We start from the raw sequence: 16,769 nt of genomic DNA, 5'->3' as shown, positions 1-16,769 counted from the left end.
GTACGACTCAACACCTTTGTTGTAAAAAGCGGCAGACCCCCAGCCGCTGTCCCCCTGGGGGAACGGATTCCAAGGAAACAGTTCTACTGTTTTGGAAGCGGCAGAAAGAAGGTGGGGGGGGGGAGATGGGTGTCTGCCCAGCCCAGCACCCTGACAGGGATGCAAATGGCCCCCTCGCCAGTCATCGGATTGGGGATGGGTCAACAACCCCCTCCTCCTTGTCACAATTAAATAAGGAAGGAATCCTGTATGTGTGTGCGCGCGCATGGAAAAATGCGTGTGCAAGTGTGTGGATGGCCACATCCCCTGTGGCCCTCAGATGCTTGGCAGAGGTCAAATGTGGCCCTCAGTCCCCCCCCAAAAAGGTCAGTCAGCCAGCCCTGCAGCAAAGCATTCATGGATGAAGGGTGCAGCATAAGCAATTAACGTGGCCCAGTTTCTTTTTTCCGTACCCAGGAGCTGCCAATATCCTAGCCACTGTCTCCGAATAATTAGGATCCTAAAATCTCAGCAGCTCCCTACACAAAAGGCTTCCTTTTTAAAGGTTGCTAAGCAAGGAGCAGAAGCACGCTTGCCAGATTCTTGAAGAGATACGCGCAGGATTTAAGACCTAGTCATAAATGGTTGCAGGCACCATAAATTGTGTATTACAATTCACATAACATCTCCCAAGCCCTTTCAAAACTACCTTGGCTAGACCTCTGAATTCTTCGGCGTGGAAATGGCAACCAGGGAGGACTCCCGCAGCTCTGCCTTTCTCCCCAGAGCCCCCTTCTCTGAGGAATGACCCACCTTCAGCAACCTGGAGCCCTCCAGATGTTTTGAACTGCCAGCATCTGGGGGTGGGTCCAGGTTTGCGAAAGCTCATTCAGACACACACTCCTGAGTTCAAGAATGGTGAAGGCCGTACTGATAGACCAACGAATTTCAAATCAGGGCAGTGGGGACATACATTCATACATTTACCTCACCAGATTCTGAAAATAGAATCTCTCCATATTTTGATCTCTGACTTCAAGGAGGGTGGCTGGGTGAAATCAGCTCTTTGGCCAGGCCTCCGCAACTAAATGCACCCCTCAAACAAGTGCTCAAATGAGCTTTCTGGTTTGGGGGCTGGCAAAAAAGGCAGGCAAGCTTTAGGTATGCTTTGAAAGCTAAGTGTGGGGAAATCACAAATTATTTTCCCTACAAACTCCTGTTTTCTGTTTTTCATTGCTACTGCTTCGTTTTAAAGAAAGCAAGAAACCTTATGGATATGATGATATGCCGGCAGGTGTACAGGCAATGAACGCCTGGTGACTTGAAACCAGGAGAGAGGCTGGCGAAGTTTTTCAATGGTCATAGAATCATAGAGTTGGAAGAGACGACAAGGGCCATCGAGTCCAACCCCCTGCCAAGCAGGAAACACCATCAGAGCACTCCTGACATATGGTTGTCAAGACTCTGCTTAAAGACCTCCAAAGTAGGAGACTCCACCACACTCCTTGGCAGCAAATTCCACTGTCGAACAGCTCTTACTGTCAGGAAGTTCTTCCTAATGTTTGGGTGGAATCTTCTTTCTTGTAGTTTGGATCCATTGCTCCGTGTCCGCTTCTCTGGAGCAGCAGAAAACAACCTTTCTCCCTCCTCTATGTGACATCCTTTTATATATTTGAACATAGCTATCATATCAGCCGTTAACCTCCTCTTCTCCAGGCTAAACATGCCCAGCTCCCTTAGCCGATCCTCATAAGGCATCGTTTACAGGTCGTAGGTTTGGTGTTTCAATACCTTTCAAATATCCTGGTATTTGCCATTCTCCATAACTAGTAAGGTAAAGGGACCCCTGACCATTAGGTCCAGTCGTGGCCGACTCTGAGGTTGCGGCGCTCATCTCGCTTTATTGGCCGAGGGAGCCGGTGTACAGCTTCCGGGTCATGTGGCCAGCATGACTAAGCCGCTTCTGGCGAACCAGAGCAGCGCACGGAAACGCCGTTTACCTTCCCGCCGGAGTGGTACCTATTTATCTACTTGCACTCTGGTGTGCTTTCGAACTGCTAGGTTGGCAGGAGCAGGGACCAAGTAACGGGAGCTGACCCCATCGCGGGGATTTGAACCACCGACCTTCTGAACGGCAAGTCCTAGGCTCTGTGGTTTAACCCACAGCACCACCCGTGTCCCTTCCATAACTAGTAGAAGTATACAAAAAAATGAGCAAAAACAGTGTTGAAGAATTCAGGTGAGAAAAATAATAAATACTCATGTGAATTATCTTAATCTGTATAATTTATACAGATGGCAGAATTACTGGCCTACTTGTTTTAAAGTAGACTGATGAGGGATAGCTCAGTCGGTAGAGAATGAGACTCTTCATCTCAGGGTTGTGGGTTTGAGTCCCACGTTATGATAATAATAATTATTATTATTTTATTATCTGTACCATGCCCAACTGACTGGGTTGCTCCAGTTGGACGAAAGATTCCTGAGTAACAGGGGGTTAGACTAGATGCTTCTTGTGGTCCCTTCCAACTCTACAATTCAACCTCCATTTGGCTTATCACTCCTTAGGGTAGTGATAAAGCGGGATATCAAATCCAAACTCTTCTTTTTGGCTTCTTTGCTGCCTCTGTTTGGGTGAAAACTTTCCTATTTAATCGGTCCTTTATTTAATCTTAGCTTACTGCTGCTGCTTTACTGCTTTCTACCATGTTTCTTATGCAGTGGTACCTCTAGATACGAACGGGATCCGTTCCGGAGCCCCATTCGCATCCAGAGGTAAACGTAACTAGTGACGGCACATCTGCGCACGCGCGTGTCGTTTTCGCCGCTTCTGCGCATGCATGTGACGTCATTTTGAGCGTTTGCGCATGCGGCGAAACCTGGAAGTAACGTGCTCAGTTACTTCCGGGTTGCCGCGGAGCGCAACTCGAACACGCTCAACTCGAAGCATATTCAACCCGAGGTATGACTGTATTCTGCGGTGTTCTCCTGTTTCCATCACACAACGCTTTGATCTCCTTAGGGAGGAATGGCAGGCATCAATTATTCCAAATTGCGATATAAATTAGGAGGCCGACATGCCCAACTATTAAGAGGCGTGAAGCTCAAGGTTGTGATAAAACGTTTGCCTATAAAAGGAAATCCCAAACCGACCGAACACTACCGCCGACTTAACCCAGGCATGCAAGATTTTGCTCCTCGTCTTGTACGGCACCTTACTGTTTTGTATGCATCGCACAGCATAGGTCAAGTCCCGGAAGATGCTCCCTTCCACTCTCGCTTGCCCCTGGGAGCAAACAAAGATGCCGCCTTTCCCATCCCTGAAGAGACACTTCCGAACGAGGCATCCTTGCATGGCGTTGGCAAGAGACTGCGCCTCCTTGTCTTTCTGAAGCTCCTGCTGCAGAGTTTTCAGCTCGTAGTCGCTCGGAAGCGCCGCCAAGCCGTCGGCCTGTGGCCTGCCGTCAATCACTTTGGCCAGCATGTGACTCAGGCTATGCGCCTGGTAAGGCAGCCGGCACATCGACTCGTCGTCCTCCTCATTCTCGCTGCTCATGCTCAGCTCGCTGTCGCTAGAATCCGTCTCCATTGTCGCGGCCTCCTCCTTGTTGGCCCCCTGGAGATGCCCAGCGACATCGCTCCCTTTCTCGCACCCTTTCTTCGGCATTGCTGGAGGGTGCGAAGCAGGCAGCGTGTTGCCAGGGTCCCCACCCACCACAATTTCACAGGTCCGTACGCTCGTCACCAGAGGCCCCCGGCTCTCTAGCTTCGATGCGCTGCAATGTGTCTGTGGCTCCGGCGTCTGTAGCAAAGCAGAGCAGGATTTGGCCAATGTGCTCAAGTGCTTACAGGCCCAGTTCCTGTCCACAGATGGGCAGCCATCCACAGTCACCGAGGCGTTTTCACTGCCCACAAACTCACAGTTTTCCAGCAGGCAGATGGCTACGCTGTGGAAATTGATGGTGGACTGGTTGAAAGTGCAGAATTTAACTTGGCAAGTGCCCGGGGCATGGATTTGAAGCTGTCCGTTCTCAAAGTTGCAGTTGTCAAACTGGACGTGGCCCGAGTTTGTCTAGAGGAAAAGAATGACACCAGATCAATATATGTTCAGGGAAGTTTTTAATGGCTGATGTTTTATTGGGGTTTTCATATTTTGTTGGAAGCCGCCCAAGTGGCTGGGGCAACCCTGACAGATAGGTGACATAGAATTATTATCATTATCATTATTATTAATACTACAGTGGACACTCGGGTTGCGAACGGGATCCATGCGGGAGGCACGTTCGCAACCCGCAGCGCCGTGTCTGCGCACGCGCAGCTTATGATTCAGCACTTCTGTGCATGTGCAAAGCGCAATTTAGCGCTTCTGTGCATACGTGAGTCCCGAAACCTTGAAGTAACCCATTCCGGTACTTCCGGGTTTCGGCGCATCCGTATCCCAAAAACACGCAACCTGCAGTGTCTGTAACCTGAGGTATGACTGTGCAGTGGTACCTCAGGTTACATACACTTCAGGTTACATACACTTCAGGTTACAGACTCCGCTAACCCAGAAATAGTGCTTCGGGTTAAGAACTTTGCTTCAGGATAAGAACAGAAATCGTGCTCTGGTGGCGTGGCAGCAGCAGGAGGCCCCCTTAGCTAAAGTGGTGCTTCAGGTTAAGAACAGTTTCAGGTTAAGTACGGACCTCCGGAACGAATTAAGTACTTAACCTGAGGTACCACTGTACTACTATTTCACAGTCACAAAACAATTTCACAACAGACACCAAGAAGATTACCAAACGAACCCAAGGGAGACTGCATGGGAAGCTGCTCTACTAGAAAGGTAGCTAACCAATGGAAACGAGTATGGGGACAAACGAAGGAAGACGCCTTCACCCTGGTGTGGCTCCCCTTTATTACATATATAGGCCAACAAGACAATGACCGATCCCCCAACAGCACACAAATCGATATGGCTAATTTGATACGGTTCCATTCCCATCACACACACACAAACAAAACACACTGCAACCCACCGGCTACAACCGGCCATGTCCTGGGCTTCCTGATCTCTTGCACCGCCAGCAAAAAATAAAGATACCTACTCAAGTGTTGCCAAAACAAAACTTCTGCTCGTAGACTACGTAAAAGAATGAAACATGGGGAAATTTATAATTTACCTTAAAAACCATTGTAAACAAAATTGTTAGTAGGATTGGAATAACACTTGTAGTTTAATGGCGAATTTTGGATATAATGGGAGATGTAAAAGATTTGGATTATTATAAAAGATGCAGGAGGAAATGATTAACAATAGGACCTGCCAAGGGGAGGAGGGAAGTCTGGGAAATTCTTTGGAATCTTGTTTTTATGTTGTATGCTGGATATGTGATTGTAAAACTCTAATTTGAAAAACCAAATAAATAATGGATCTTTACTGTCTCCCCCACACACTTCTTTTTCCTCCCCTCTCTCCCCACTTCCCTCACCCCCCAGCCCCATACGGCCTACAACAGTAATGTCTCTGTACAAAGGACTCTATGATCTGAAAACTGAGAACCTGTGTGTACCTTTGTACACCTTTTAATAAAAACACATTTTTAAAAGCAATAGTCGTAAGCACAGGACCTCCCAGTTTACTCTTGGTCTTCTACCTGTCCTGGGGGGGGGAGCAGAAACCTATGACTGAGGCATGATCCCACCCTACCCCTGCTGCAGGACCGATCTGACATTTTCATGCCCGAAACAGAAACCATCATGCTCTCGCGAAGCTCTTGTTCAATGTGCTACAACCTGAGCAAGAGAACCTTCACTGGACTGCGTCGCTTGGTTCAGATCCATCCATTGCCCATTCTGTTATTCTTACTGGTGCCGAGTTCCCTGCTTGATCCACAAAGGTACCGTATTTTTCGCTCTATAGGACGCACCGTGTTTTAGAGGGAGAGAACAAGGAAAAAAAAAATCTCCCCCTCTCTGCTCAGCGCCCCTTCAGCGAAGCAGCAGGAGAAACAGAGCCCCTTCCATTTCTCCTCCCGCTTGGCTGAAGGGGCGCTGCTCTCCTGGCTTCAGCAAATGGAACCCAAAGCCTTTGGAGCGCAGTGCGAGGTCCCGCTGCGGTCCAAAGGCTTCAGGCGGCTATACCTGAAGCCTGGAGAACGAGAGGGGTTGGTGTGCACCGACCCCTCTCGCTCTCCAGGCTTCAGCGAAAGCAACGCGAAGCCTCCGGAGCGCAGAGGGAGCGCTCCCTCAGCGCTTTGGAGGCTTCGCGTTGCTATCGCTGAAGCCAAGGAGCCTGCATTCGCTCCATAGGATGCACAAACATTTCCCCTTAATTTTTGGAAGGAAAAAAGTGCGTCCTACAGAGCGAAAAATACGGTAAGTGGTAGACAAGGTGGTGGTAGCTCCAGGTGTTGGACTTCAAGTCCCATCAGCCCCAGTCATCAGGATGATGGGCGTTGTAGTCCAACGATATCTGGAGAGCCTTACTGACCCATTCACACTCACCTTATATATGATGGGCGTGAACCAGGCTGGCATGAAGACCAAATTGCATAACCTCACGGTTGGACAGTGCTGGTCGAAGCTCACCAGGAGAGCCACGTCTCCGAGTTTGCCCCTCCCCATAATTTCCACAGGGACCTTAAGGAAGACTTCGCCCTGCTCTTCGTACACTCCGGGCAACAGGACGATCCGGTCATAAACACACGCCGAAACCAAGGCGCTCCGGAGGTTTTCGAACTCGCAGCCGGGACCCACGCAAAGGACGCGCCGGTCCTTCTTCCTTCTGAACAGGTAGAAGCAGTTGGAGGATTCGAGGTCCTGGCTGTTCTTGGTCCAGGTTTTCGAAGCGAGGTAATGCTGCTTGAAGGCTTCCCTCCACGACCAGGGCTCCACGTCGGGCTGGTTGGGCCAATTTGGGTGCCGGCACTCGATGCAGCCCAAGCAAAGCTGCCTCCACCGGGTGTTGTCCAGGCTGAGGATGAGCTCATACCACGCTCTACACACCAAGCTGCAGCGGCCAAGGTCCGGAAGGCGCAAGTAGGACAATATCAGGCGCCACAACTCCAGTGGCAAGCCACTGATTTCCATCGTCACCTGGGAACGGCAAGGCACAAAGACTCATTACTCTCTAGACTTAAGAGGAGATGTTCATCTCTTTCCGCCCCTTCCTTTCAAAGGTTGTATGAAGGATGGGGACCAGAGAATCAAAGAACTGTATTGCGGAAATGACTGGCAGAATCCGAGACCAGGGAGAAGAGTCGGTGGAAGAAGATTGGAGGAAATTTAAAGACTATTTACAGAAATATTGCAAAATTAAGGAATGTTAGAATGATGTTGGATTGAAGTTAAGTGGTTTCTAGTTGTAATGGTTTAAAAGAATATGGGAAAATTGGATTTTTAATAGTAAAAATTTAATGTTATAATATATTAAGATTAAAGATCAGGATAATAAGGAGGGAAAGGAATTGCTGAACTAATAAATTGAACTGGAATACAAAAAAGGGAGGTATGAGGAGGTCCGGGAAACAAGTAAATGAAAGATAAGTGATGTAAAGATGGAATTATTTTTAACTGGTTTTTTTATTTCCTATTTTTTCTTTTTTCTTTTTCATTATGTAATACTGTGAAAACTTTAATAAATATTTATTTAAAAAAAAGAGAATCAAAGAACTGTAAATGGTTTTTGAAAACGATGCAGTAGGTGGAACTGGCAAGATTAACAGTAATGATTAGAGGCCAAAATAACAAAAAATAATAACCATTGAGAACTGGAAACTTTTTATCGCGTATTTAAAGAACTATTATAGCGAGATGAAAACGTGAGCACCATTTGAAATACAAGCATCAGTATTAATTACAGTGGAACGTCGGTTTTCGAACGTAATCTGTTCCGGAAGACCTTTCAACTTCCAAAACATTCGAAAAACAATAGGTGGCAAAATCCATTGAAAAAATGGAAAAACACACAGCGGGATCCATTCAACTTCTGAGGCGCGTTCGAATACAGAAACAATTACTTCCAGGTTTTCGGCATTTGGCTTCCAAATCATTCGGTTTCTGAGACACTCGGAAACTGAGGTTCCACTGTATTAAGATAAATAGGTTAAAATGGCTGTAATGAATATTATACGTGAAATTTGCAGCTTTAAAGGGTAAATATGGAAACCATGGGAAAGGGGGGCAGGGCGGGAAGTCTATGGCTAAAGCAATTTATGGTCTGTGTCAAAACCTGTAAAGTTTTTCTGTGAAAAATCAATAAAAAAGATTTTTAGAAAGAGAAGCAGAGAATTTTAGAGCTGAAATGGACTATGAGGATCAGCTAGTCCAACGCTCAAACCGACCGACCTATTGCACCTGAGACCAACAAGCCCCCTTTTTTCTTCTCCCTCACACGAGGGAATGCAATTTCTAAAAGCAACCATCAGCAACCTGCTATCCTCTAGAATGATTTGGACTGCAACTTCCAAAACATCTGGATGCTTTTATGTGTGTCCAACCTCAGCACATTAGGGCTTTGTCACCTGTAATAAGCCAGCCCCTCAAATTCTGCCTCCAAGAGAAATGCCTATGTTCATATCATTTCACATCCCCACAAAAACAACACTTTTCAGAAATCGAGTGATCTATATGCATCTGCAAACCGGGCAATGTTATACCCTCAACCTGTTGCCTTCCAGGTGTTTTGGATCACAGCTCCTATCAGCACCTGCCAGTGCTCTCCATTTTCTGGGAAAATACTGGCATTTTTTTTTCTTTTACAATGAAAAATTGTAACGTATCCGGAACAAAAGAGGGGATATAGGGAAAGAATCCCTTTTAAAAACCAGGCACCTTTTAGAACTTGTATCTGTTCCGCTGTTGCCACAGCGGCAGCTCGGCAGCCTCAAAATAGCCCTTCCGTAGTTCACGTTATTTACCTTGTAAGACAAGTTGCAAATCTCAACAAGAAAGCACAAGAAAATCGAGCATTTGCAGGCCATGGAGCAGTGTTAGGCACAAAATGGCTCCTTAAATCAAGGTTACAGTCACCAAAACAGAATGTCTAGTTGCCATTTTTGAGCAAGACAGCTCTAAAGTCTTATTTTTCAAATGATGGACTGGCTGTGATTTTTTCTCAGTTAAACATCCGGCGAGTTCAGATTACAAACTTGAGCTAGTCTAAGAGCTTTGAGAACTTACAGAAGAAAAGTCACTTGATCCAGTGACAATCCACATATTGGTCTATTCAAACCTCTTTTTCTTAATTGTGACTATTGCTGCTCAGGCTGCACAGGAAAAGCATTTTGGTTCCAGAAATTCATTCCGACTGTGCAGATAAAAATATAACTGTTTGTTATTATATAGTACCTTGATGGGGGTTTTGTCTGTTTGCTTGTTCTGATAATATATTAATTGGCTCCTATGATTTTGTCTTTGTTGTTTATGTTGGTTTTGTTTTGTTTTTAAAAAGATATTTATTAAGTTTTCACAAATTATATAATCAAACACAACAAAACAAACAAACACAAACAAGAAAAAACAAGTATACTTTCAAATCCTTATTTTCTTAAAACTTACTTCACCGACCTCCTCATACCTCCCCTTTCTGCATTCCAATTTCAAATATTCAGCAAATCCTCACCCTTAATTTTATCTAATTGTTCTTTTAACTTAATCTTTACAGCTGTAATCCACTTACTTTCTAAAGCCGCATCATTTTAACACTCATTAATTTTACAATGTTTCTTAAGATAGTTCTTAAATTTCTTCCAATCTTCTTCCGCCGTCTTGTTTATGTTGGTTTTGTGGACTGTCCCTGGATAAAGAGACTTTTATTCTTTCGGTGCTCAAAGTTCTTAACCAGGCATCCCCAACCCTGGCCCTCCAGCTTGTTTCTGCACTACAATTCCCATCATCCCAGACCACTGGTCCTGTTAGCTAGGAATGATGGGAGTTGTAGTCCCAAAACAGCTGGAGGGCCGAGTTTAGGGGTGCCTGCTCTTAAGCCAGCTCAAGGTTGTCATTTGAACTAGCCAGATGTTGAACTGATAATCAATCACAGTCAGCCGGTGATTTGAGCCGTCTTGCCCAAAAATGGCAACTAGATATTCCATTTTGGTGACTGTAACCTCAGTTTAAGGAGCCATTCGGAGCCTAAATTATCTAACCAAGTTTCTAACACTATTGACAGTTTGTTGTGTACATTCTCTTCCATTACTGCCAAACGAATTTTACCAAGTACTTTCTTTTACCATCACCTTCTGATCTCATTGACCGTTAGCCTTCATTTTCATTTTTTCAGGGGGGAACTCTCACCCCCACCCTCTAAAGTGGAATCCTTTTTTCCCCCTTCTTGTTTTTGCCGCTCTTTGGGGGCTCAGGATGTCCCTTAACAAAAGAACATGAATCACTAGCTTCACTGGAGGGAAATTAAAAAAATTCCTTCCAGTAGCACCTTAAAGACCAACTAAGTTAGTTCTTGGTATGAGCTTTCGTGTGCATGCACACTTCTTCAGATACACTGAAACAGAAGTTGCCAGATCCTTCTATATAGTGAGAAGGTGGGGAGGGGTATTACTCAGAAGGGTGGTGGGAATGGGAGATTGGCAGATAGCTGAGATGAGCCTGTTGACGACTCTTAACGACTGTAATAGGTCTTACAGGAAAAGGCAAGGGGTGAGAAGGTGAGAAATGGCTTAGTCATGTATAATGAGATAAGAATCCAATGTATTTGTTCAGACCAGGTCTTTCCATGGTTTTAAGTCGTCAACAGGCTCATCTCAGCTATCTGCCAATCTCCCATTCCCACCACCCTTCTGAGTAATACCCCTCCCCACCTTCTCACTATATAGAAGGATCTGGCAACTTCTGTTTCAGTGTATCTGAAGAAGTGTGCATGCACACGAAAGCTCATACCAAGAACTAACTTAGTTAGTCTTTAAGGTGCTACTGGAAGGAATTTTTTTTATTTTGACTATGGCAGACCAACACGGCTACCTATCTGTAACTGGAGGGAAATTGTTATTTTTTTAAATCTGGAGGTAAATTGCTATACTGTAGTTTTTCAGCTCTGCTAAAAGCAGTTCCTCAAGGCCACCACTGATACGCACATTCAGAGCCAAACCGCGCATGACGCAGGAGATCTATTGTTGAACATCTCAATGTCTTTAAATGAAAAATAAAAAGCTCAAAGAAGCTAAATTGGCTCGGAGCAGGCAGTGCCGGGAAAGGAGGCGTTAACTCCCCCCACAATGCTTTTTAGACTGAAGTCGCCCCCATCTCCTGAAAGCAGCTATTAGTCCCACTTTAATCAAAGTGGTGGCTTGTGGGGTATTTCAAACGCACCCCATAGCTCAATAGCTCCCTGGATCCACATACAACACCATTAAGGCAAGGTATAAGTTCCACTTCACCCTCCAGATACAGTGGTACCTCAGGTTAAGTACTTAATTCGCTCCGGAGGTCTGTACTTAACCTGAAGCACCACTTTAGCAAATGGAGCCTCCTGTGCTGCTGCCATGTCGCCGGAGCACGATTTCTGTTCTCATCCTGAAGCAAAGTTCTTAACCTGAAGCACTATTTCTGGGTTAGCGGAGTATGTAACCTGAAGCGTATGTAACCTGAGGTACCACTGTATTGGTGCTAGAAACTCAGATATATAAACTAGGTGCCAAATGGGTCCTTAAATCAGAATTGCAGTCGCCAAAACAGAATGTCCAGTTGCCATTTTGGGGCCAGACCGACTCAAAAGCTGCTTTTTTCAATACGACTTTTTGGTTGCTTGAAATCAATTCTGATTGTGCAGATAAAATACACAGTGGTACCTCGGGTTACGAACTTAATTTGTTCTGGAGGTCCATTCTGAACCTGAAACCGTTGTTAACCTGAGGCGCGCTTTCGCTAATGGGGCCTCCCGCTGCTGCCACGCCGCTGGCGCGCGATTTCCGTTCTCATCCTGGGGCAAAGTTCGCAGCCCGGAGCAATTACTTCCGGGTTAGCGGAGTTTGTAACCCGAAGCATTTGTAACGCAAGGTACCACTGTAATGGTTAGAATTCTGCAGGGTGCGCTGCTAGCGTGTGAAAACAGTCAAGATTCAAGGATCCATGTAAAATGACATTTGGCACCTGCTTCGTATAATATAGGCAGGTAGTTGAAAAACTATTTTGTTTCCTCCGGTTTTTAATCAATACATTGTGGCTGGTTTTTGGAGCTGCTTTGGAAATGCTATTGCGACACTATGTATTGCTTTGTGCTATATTCTCTGTTTTATTGAATTTGTATGTAGCCACTTTAAAAAGAAAAAAATCCAAGGATCTTGAAGGCATGCCGCTCCAGATGGTGGAGACGTCAGGCATCATCCTGACGCCAGAGCATCTTCACTCGGTTGCATGTGGCCAATAGGCAGGTGCAAAATGCGCCTGGCAAATTTCGATTGCTGGATACACACTGTGTGCAAAAATGAAACCCACCCTTTCATTATCCTGAACTGCAAGTATAACAAGAGGGTTAACTGCAAGCCTAATTAAGCCTAAGAGGAAAGCAAAGGCCACACAGTTGCATGAGCCCCTAAAGGTTGAAAGAAAAGTGTTTTACCAATGCAAACTAAAACTTGTATCAACTTCCTTAACATCAGGGTCTCTCTCTAGCTTGCTCCTTTACTGTAGGGCAGGCACATCCAACTCCCAAGAGACTGTGATCTACAGTGGTACCTCGGGTTAAGTACTTAATTCGTTCCGGAGGTCCGTTCTTAACCTGAAACTGTTCTTAACCTGAAGCACCACTTTAGCTAATGGGGCCTCCTGCTGCCGCTGCACAATTTCTGTTCTCATCCTGAAGCAAAGTTCTTAACCTGAAGCACTGTTTCTGAGTTAGTGGAGTGTGTAACCTGAAACGTATGTAACCTGAAGCGTATGTATCCCGATGTACCACTGTACTCATATTATAAAAATACCGGCTGTAATCTACCCATTGTTATTGACAGGCAATGTTGTTGAGCTGTTTTTAGGCGAGGCAAAGTTGCTGAGCTTATCTGGGGAGAGCCAAAGGTTTTTCGGGGAGTAGGGTCTACCGCAATCTACCAAAGACGCCCGGTGATGTACCACTGGATCATAATCTACCTGTTGTAGGGGAACTGTTAAGCACCCAGACTTCTTCCAAGGCAGGTAAACTCCCGTAACATTTTAAGAAAGGTTTGGCAGCTCAGTGCTAGAGCAGAAGGTCCCAAGGTCCTAAGTTCGGTCCTTGTTATCTCCAGGCAGGGCTGGGGGACAGCTGCCAAGGTTGTAGTTAGATGGACCCCTAGTCTGGTTTACTATGAAGCATTTTCCTAGTGTTATGTACTGAGCTGAATCCTAGAACAACAGGATCCAGAATGCAGCAGTCTGATTGGTCCGCAGGAGCCACCCAATCCAGCTCCAGGTGAAAGTGAATCAGCGACCCGATTGGCCTGCAGGAACAGCCAATCAGGCTTCTGGAGGAGGTGGATCTGCAACCTGATTGGCCTACAGGAGCAACCCGGAATTAGCCAATCATGCGGGCCCTATTGTGTAAATAATGTATATATAGCTAGACGTTTTAGGGAAAGTTTCATTCATTGCTACTATGAGCTGAATAAAGAGCATGAAATTCACACTAGAGTATATTTCACCTAGGTTCCTAAGATCTGCTCGCAAATTGCATTTCTATTATCTCCTGTGCTATTAATAATAATAATAATAAATACTAATCAAGCTCATCCTATGTGCGTCTTGCAAAGCACATCCTATGCACAGATCTACCACTTGTGCATATACATTGCTAATGCCCCCCGCAAAAAAGTGGGGAGCCCACCGGGTTTTCAAACATAGGGATTGAAGCTCTGAGCACAAAGAGCGAAGCCAACAAGTCTAAAGCCATTGTGTGAAGGGGGGAAATCCCGCCTTCCTCCTCCCCTCCAAAAATATCACCAAAAACCACCCAGAAATCGGAAGCACATCCGGACAACATCCACAGATCTCGTTTTGTGAGCGCGTTGTGCAATCCCGCTCCATGTTTGCTGTCCCGAGGGGACTTGCTCCAAGAGAAGAAGTGTGGGCACAGGCAGGAAAAACACATCCCGAGAAAACAACAACTATGCATGCAGAAAAACACGCCCCGAGAAAACCTATGCATGCAGAAAAACACACACCAAGAAAAACTATGCATGCAGAAAAACACATCTCGGGGAAAAACCATGCATGCAGCCGCCCCTGAAGATCTGCAAAAGCGAAGCGGGTTGCACCGTGCAGGGCGCGCGCGCCCCCCCGGCCCCGCTTGCTAGCAGAGCTAAGAAAGTGCACACAAAAAAACACACCGCCAAACATGAGTTTCCCGATCTGGTTTTGCTCTTTTGCTTCGTTACCTTATGACGGCATCCCGGTCTCTGGCGAGAAAGCGCCTCTCCGCCAGCGAGCCGAGCCCGGAGGCTGCTGGAAACACCCCGGGATCGGAGCCACTCCCCCGGCTCCGGCGCGCACGGCCGCGCCGATCATAGAGATCTTCCCAAGGAAGGGAGGCGCACGAGGAGAGCATTTCCTCGGGATCTCTATCATGGCGATCACATGGTCGCCGGGGTCCTGGAGGAGAGAGATCGGCTGCAGCAAAGGGGGGAGAAGAGAGGGGAGCCTGGTTTGGAGGAAGGGGGTCGCCAGTGTCTTTGCAGACCAGCCACGTTCACGCACACGCGTGTATCTTTCGCGATGTTGTTTCTAAGTAGCCTCGGGGCTCAGGCTCGTCACGTGTGCACAGGGCAGTCCCGGGAAAACTCACTTCCATGATAGGGCAGGCATAGCTGTCAACTTACAGATTTGAAAATAAGGGACCAGCAGCCTCAAAAATAAGGGATCAGCAGCCAGAATAAGGGATTTTGGCTTAGTTTATACAGAAATCCGGCACTGATGGAGCCAGGCTGCTTTGGCTGCCCCTGACTGTGTTTTGCAGGGGGTTGGACTAGATGATCCTAAGGGTCTACAACTCCGACCAAAGAAGAGGGGCAGACAAAACTGATGAACGACGTCGAGATGGCAAAGCTTCCAGGCAGAATTAGAAACCAGGAAGAGGACCTCTTTAATAAAGAATGGGGAAAGTTTATAATTTATTGGAAAAGCTATTGTAAAGAGTTACATACATTGGTAGGATTGACAGAAAACTTGTAGTAAAAATTTGAACTATGGATGGACAAATGATTTATGAAAATAGAGTTATGAAAGGAATGCAGAGGGGGAAATCACTACATTAAGATGCTGCACTGGCTGGAGGGGATGCTAAGCAGCACGTCGGGGCTGCCGTCGTCCTGGAGCGAGGAGTTCCATCGGCCCTTCCCCGCCCAAGAGAGAGAGAGGGAGGGAGAGAGACTCTCGCCCACGCCGCCCGCCAGCCCAGCATGAGGTGGTTGCGGCACCGCTGCAGCCGCTGAAGCGCCACCCTCCTGCGTCCCTCCCCATCCCCTCCTCTTCCTCCGGCTTCCCCTGGCAGCGCGGCGGAAGTCTCGCTGCCACCCGTTTCCTCACGATGCGCCCCTGAGGGGGAAAAGGGAGAGACGGAGAAGCAGCAGCCCATGCGCGCGCTCTCTCTCTCTTGGCGGAGGACCCCAAGCCGCTGCTTCCCTCCCCAGCCGGGTGAGCCTGGGAAATTTAAGGGACATCATCAATAAGGGACAGCAGCGGGACATGGCGCTGGGATAAGGGAGTTTCCCGCCAAATAAGGGACGGTTGACAGCTATGCACGGGCGTAGCCGGGGAGGGGGCAGCTGCCCCCACAATCAAGTAAATAAATAAAAATACGTAACTCAGTGTAGACATTGTAAAAAGGGTTTTTTATGGTGGATCCATATTGTAAGATGCTTATAATCTACATATAGAATGTCAAGAGATATACAAATTTAATAAACAATAATAATTGATCTGTCTGGTGCAGTAATCAAGCAGATAGTTTTCCTTAACCCCCTTTATTTAAAACATTTCTGTCTTGCCTTTTAGCCCCTCACTGGCCCATAAATGTGGTTCACAATCATAAATAAAAATACAGCATGCCCAATAAAAAACAAAAGAGGATAAATCTGAGACAAATAAAAATATACACTGGCAGGGGTAAAAAAAGCCCAAACCAAATTAAAGCAAAAAAGGTGTCATGTTGCACCGAAAAACCATAAAAGCAGCATCCCCCAGATGTTTCCCCTGTTCTCCAGATGTTTTTGGACTACAATTCCCATCAGCCTCAGCTATCATAGGCAATGTTCCCTGCACCCCAGTATCTGTTGCCTGAGGCAGCCGCCTCATTATCCCTAATCATAGAGCCAGAATTCCTAGTGATGTTCAGCAACAGACCTTGGACCTTCCTTGCAGAGGACAATTGCTCTGTCTCTCTTCTACAGCTGAAGTTCGATTGACTGCATGGTAGGCAACTTTTAAAGACTAATATTAATTGCAATATGGCTTTCATGGCTCATGCCACATTTAATCAGTTATATCTGTTCCCTAAGCCCTACTGCATCCTGAGAACACTAAACACTGTGGCTCCAAAGATGGGGAGGTGCCATAGCTTGGTGGGAATGCATCTGTTTTGCATGAAAAAAGGTCCCAGATTTGGTCTCCAGCATATCTAGGTAGGCCTGGGGAAGACTCCCTGTTTTAAACCCCGGAGAGCCATTGGCAGCAGTGAGCAAGATGAACCAACAGTCTGGGTCAAAATAAAAAAATTCCTTCCAGCAGCACCTTAAAGACCAACTAAGTTAGTTCTTGGTATGAGCTTTCGTGTGCATGCACACTTCTTCAGATACACTGAAACAGAAGTTGCCAGATCCTTCTAT

General features: G+C 46.4%; 1 protein-coding gene across 1 annotated transcript in view; it reads right to left on the bottom strand.

The window, feature by feature from the left end:
• The window catches only part of FBXO10 (F-box protein 10), a 39,630-nt gene extending 24,260 nt beyond the window's left edge, over positions 1-15,370 (bottom strand). Inside the window, exons 1-3 of the mRNA XM_083481704.1 lie at positions 14,325-15,370; positions 6,469-7,059; positions 3,194-4,051 (exon numbers count right to left, since the gene is read on the bottom strand). Coding sequence (XP_083337830.1) covers positions 3,194-4,051; positions 6,469-7,053 — 1,443 coding nt within the window. The 5' untranslated portion in view covers positions 7,054-7,059; positions 14,325-15,370. The remainder of the gene's footprint in view (positions 1-3,193; positions 4,052-6,468; positions 7,060-14,324) is intronic.
• Between the last annotated feature and the right edge of the window lie 1,399 nt (positions 15,371-16,769).

Source organism: Podarcis liolepis, assembly GCF_965112155.1.
Source record: "Podarcis liolepis genome assembly, chromosome: 17".
Lineage (NCBI taxonomy): Eukaryota > Metazoa > Chordata > Lepidosauria > Squamata > Lacertidae > Podarcis > Podarcis liolepis.
This window is presented reverse-complemented; position numbering and strand designations above follow the sequence as displayed.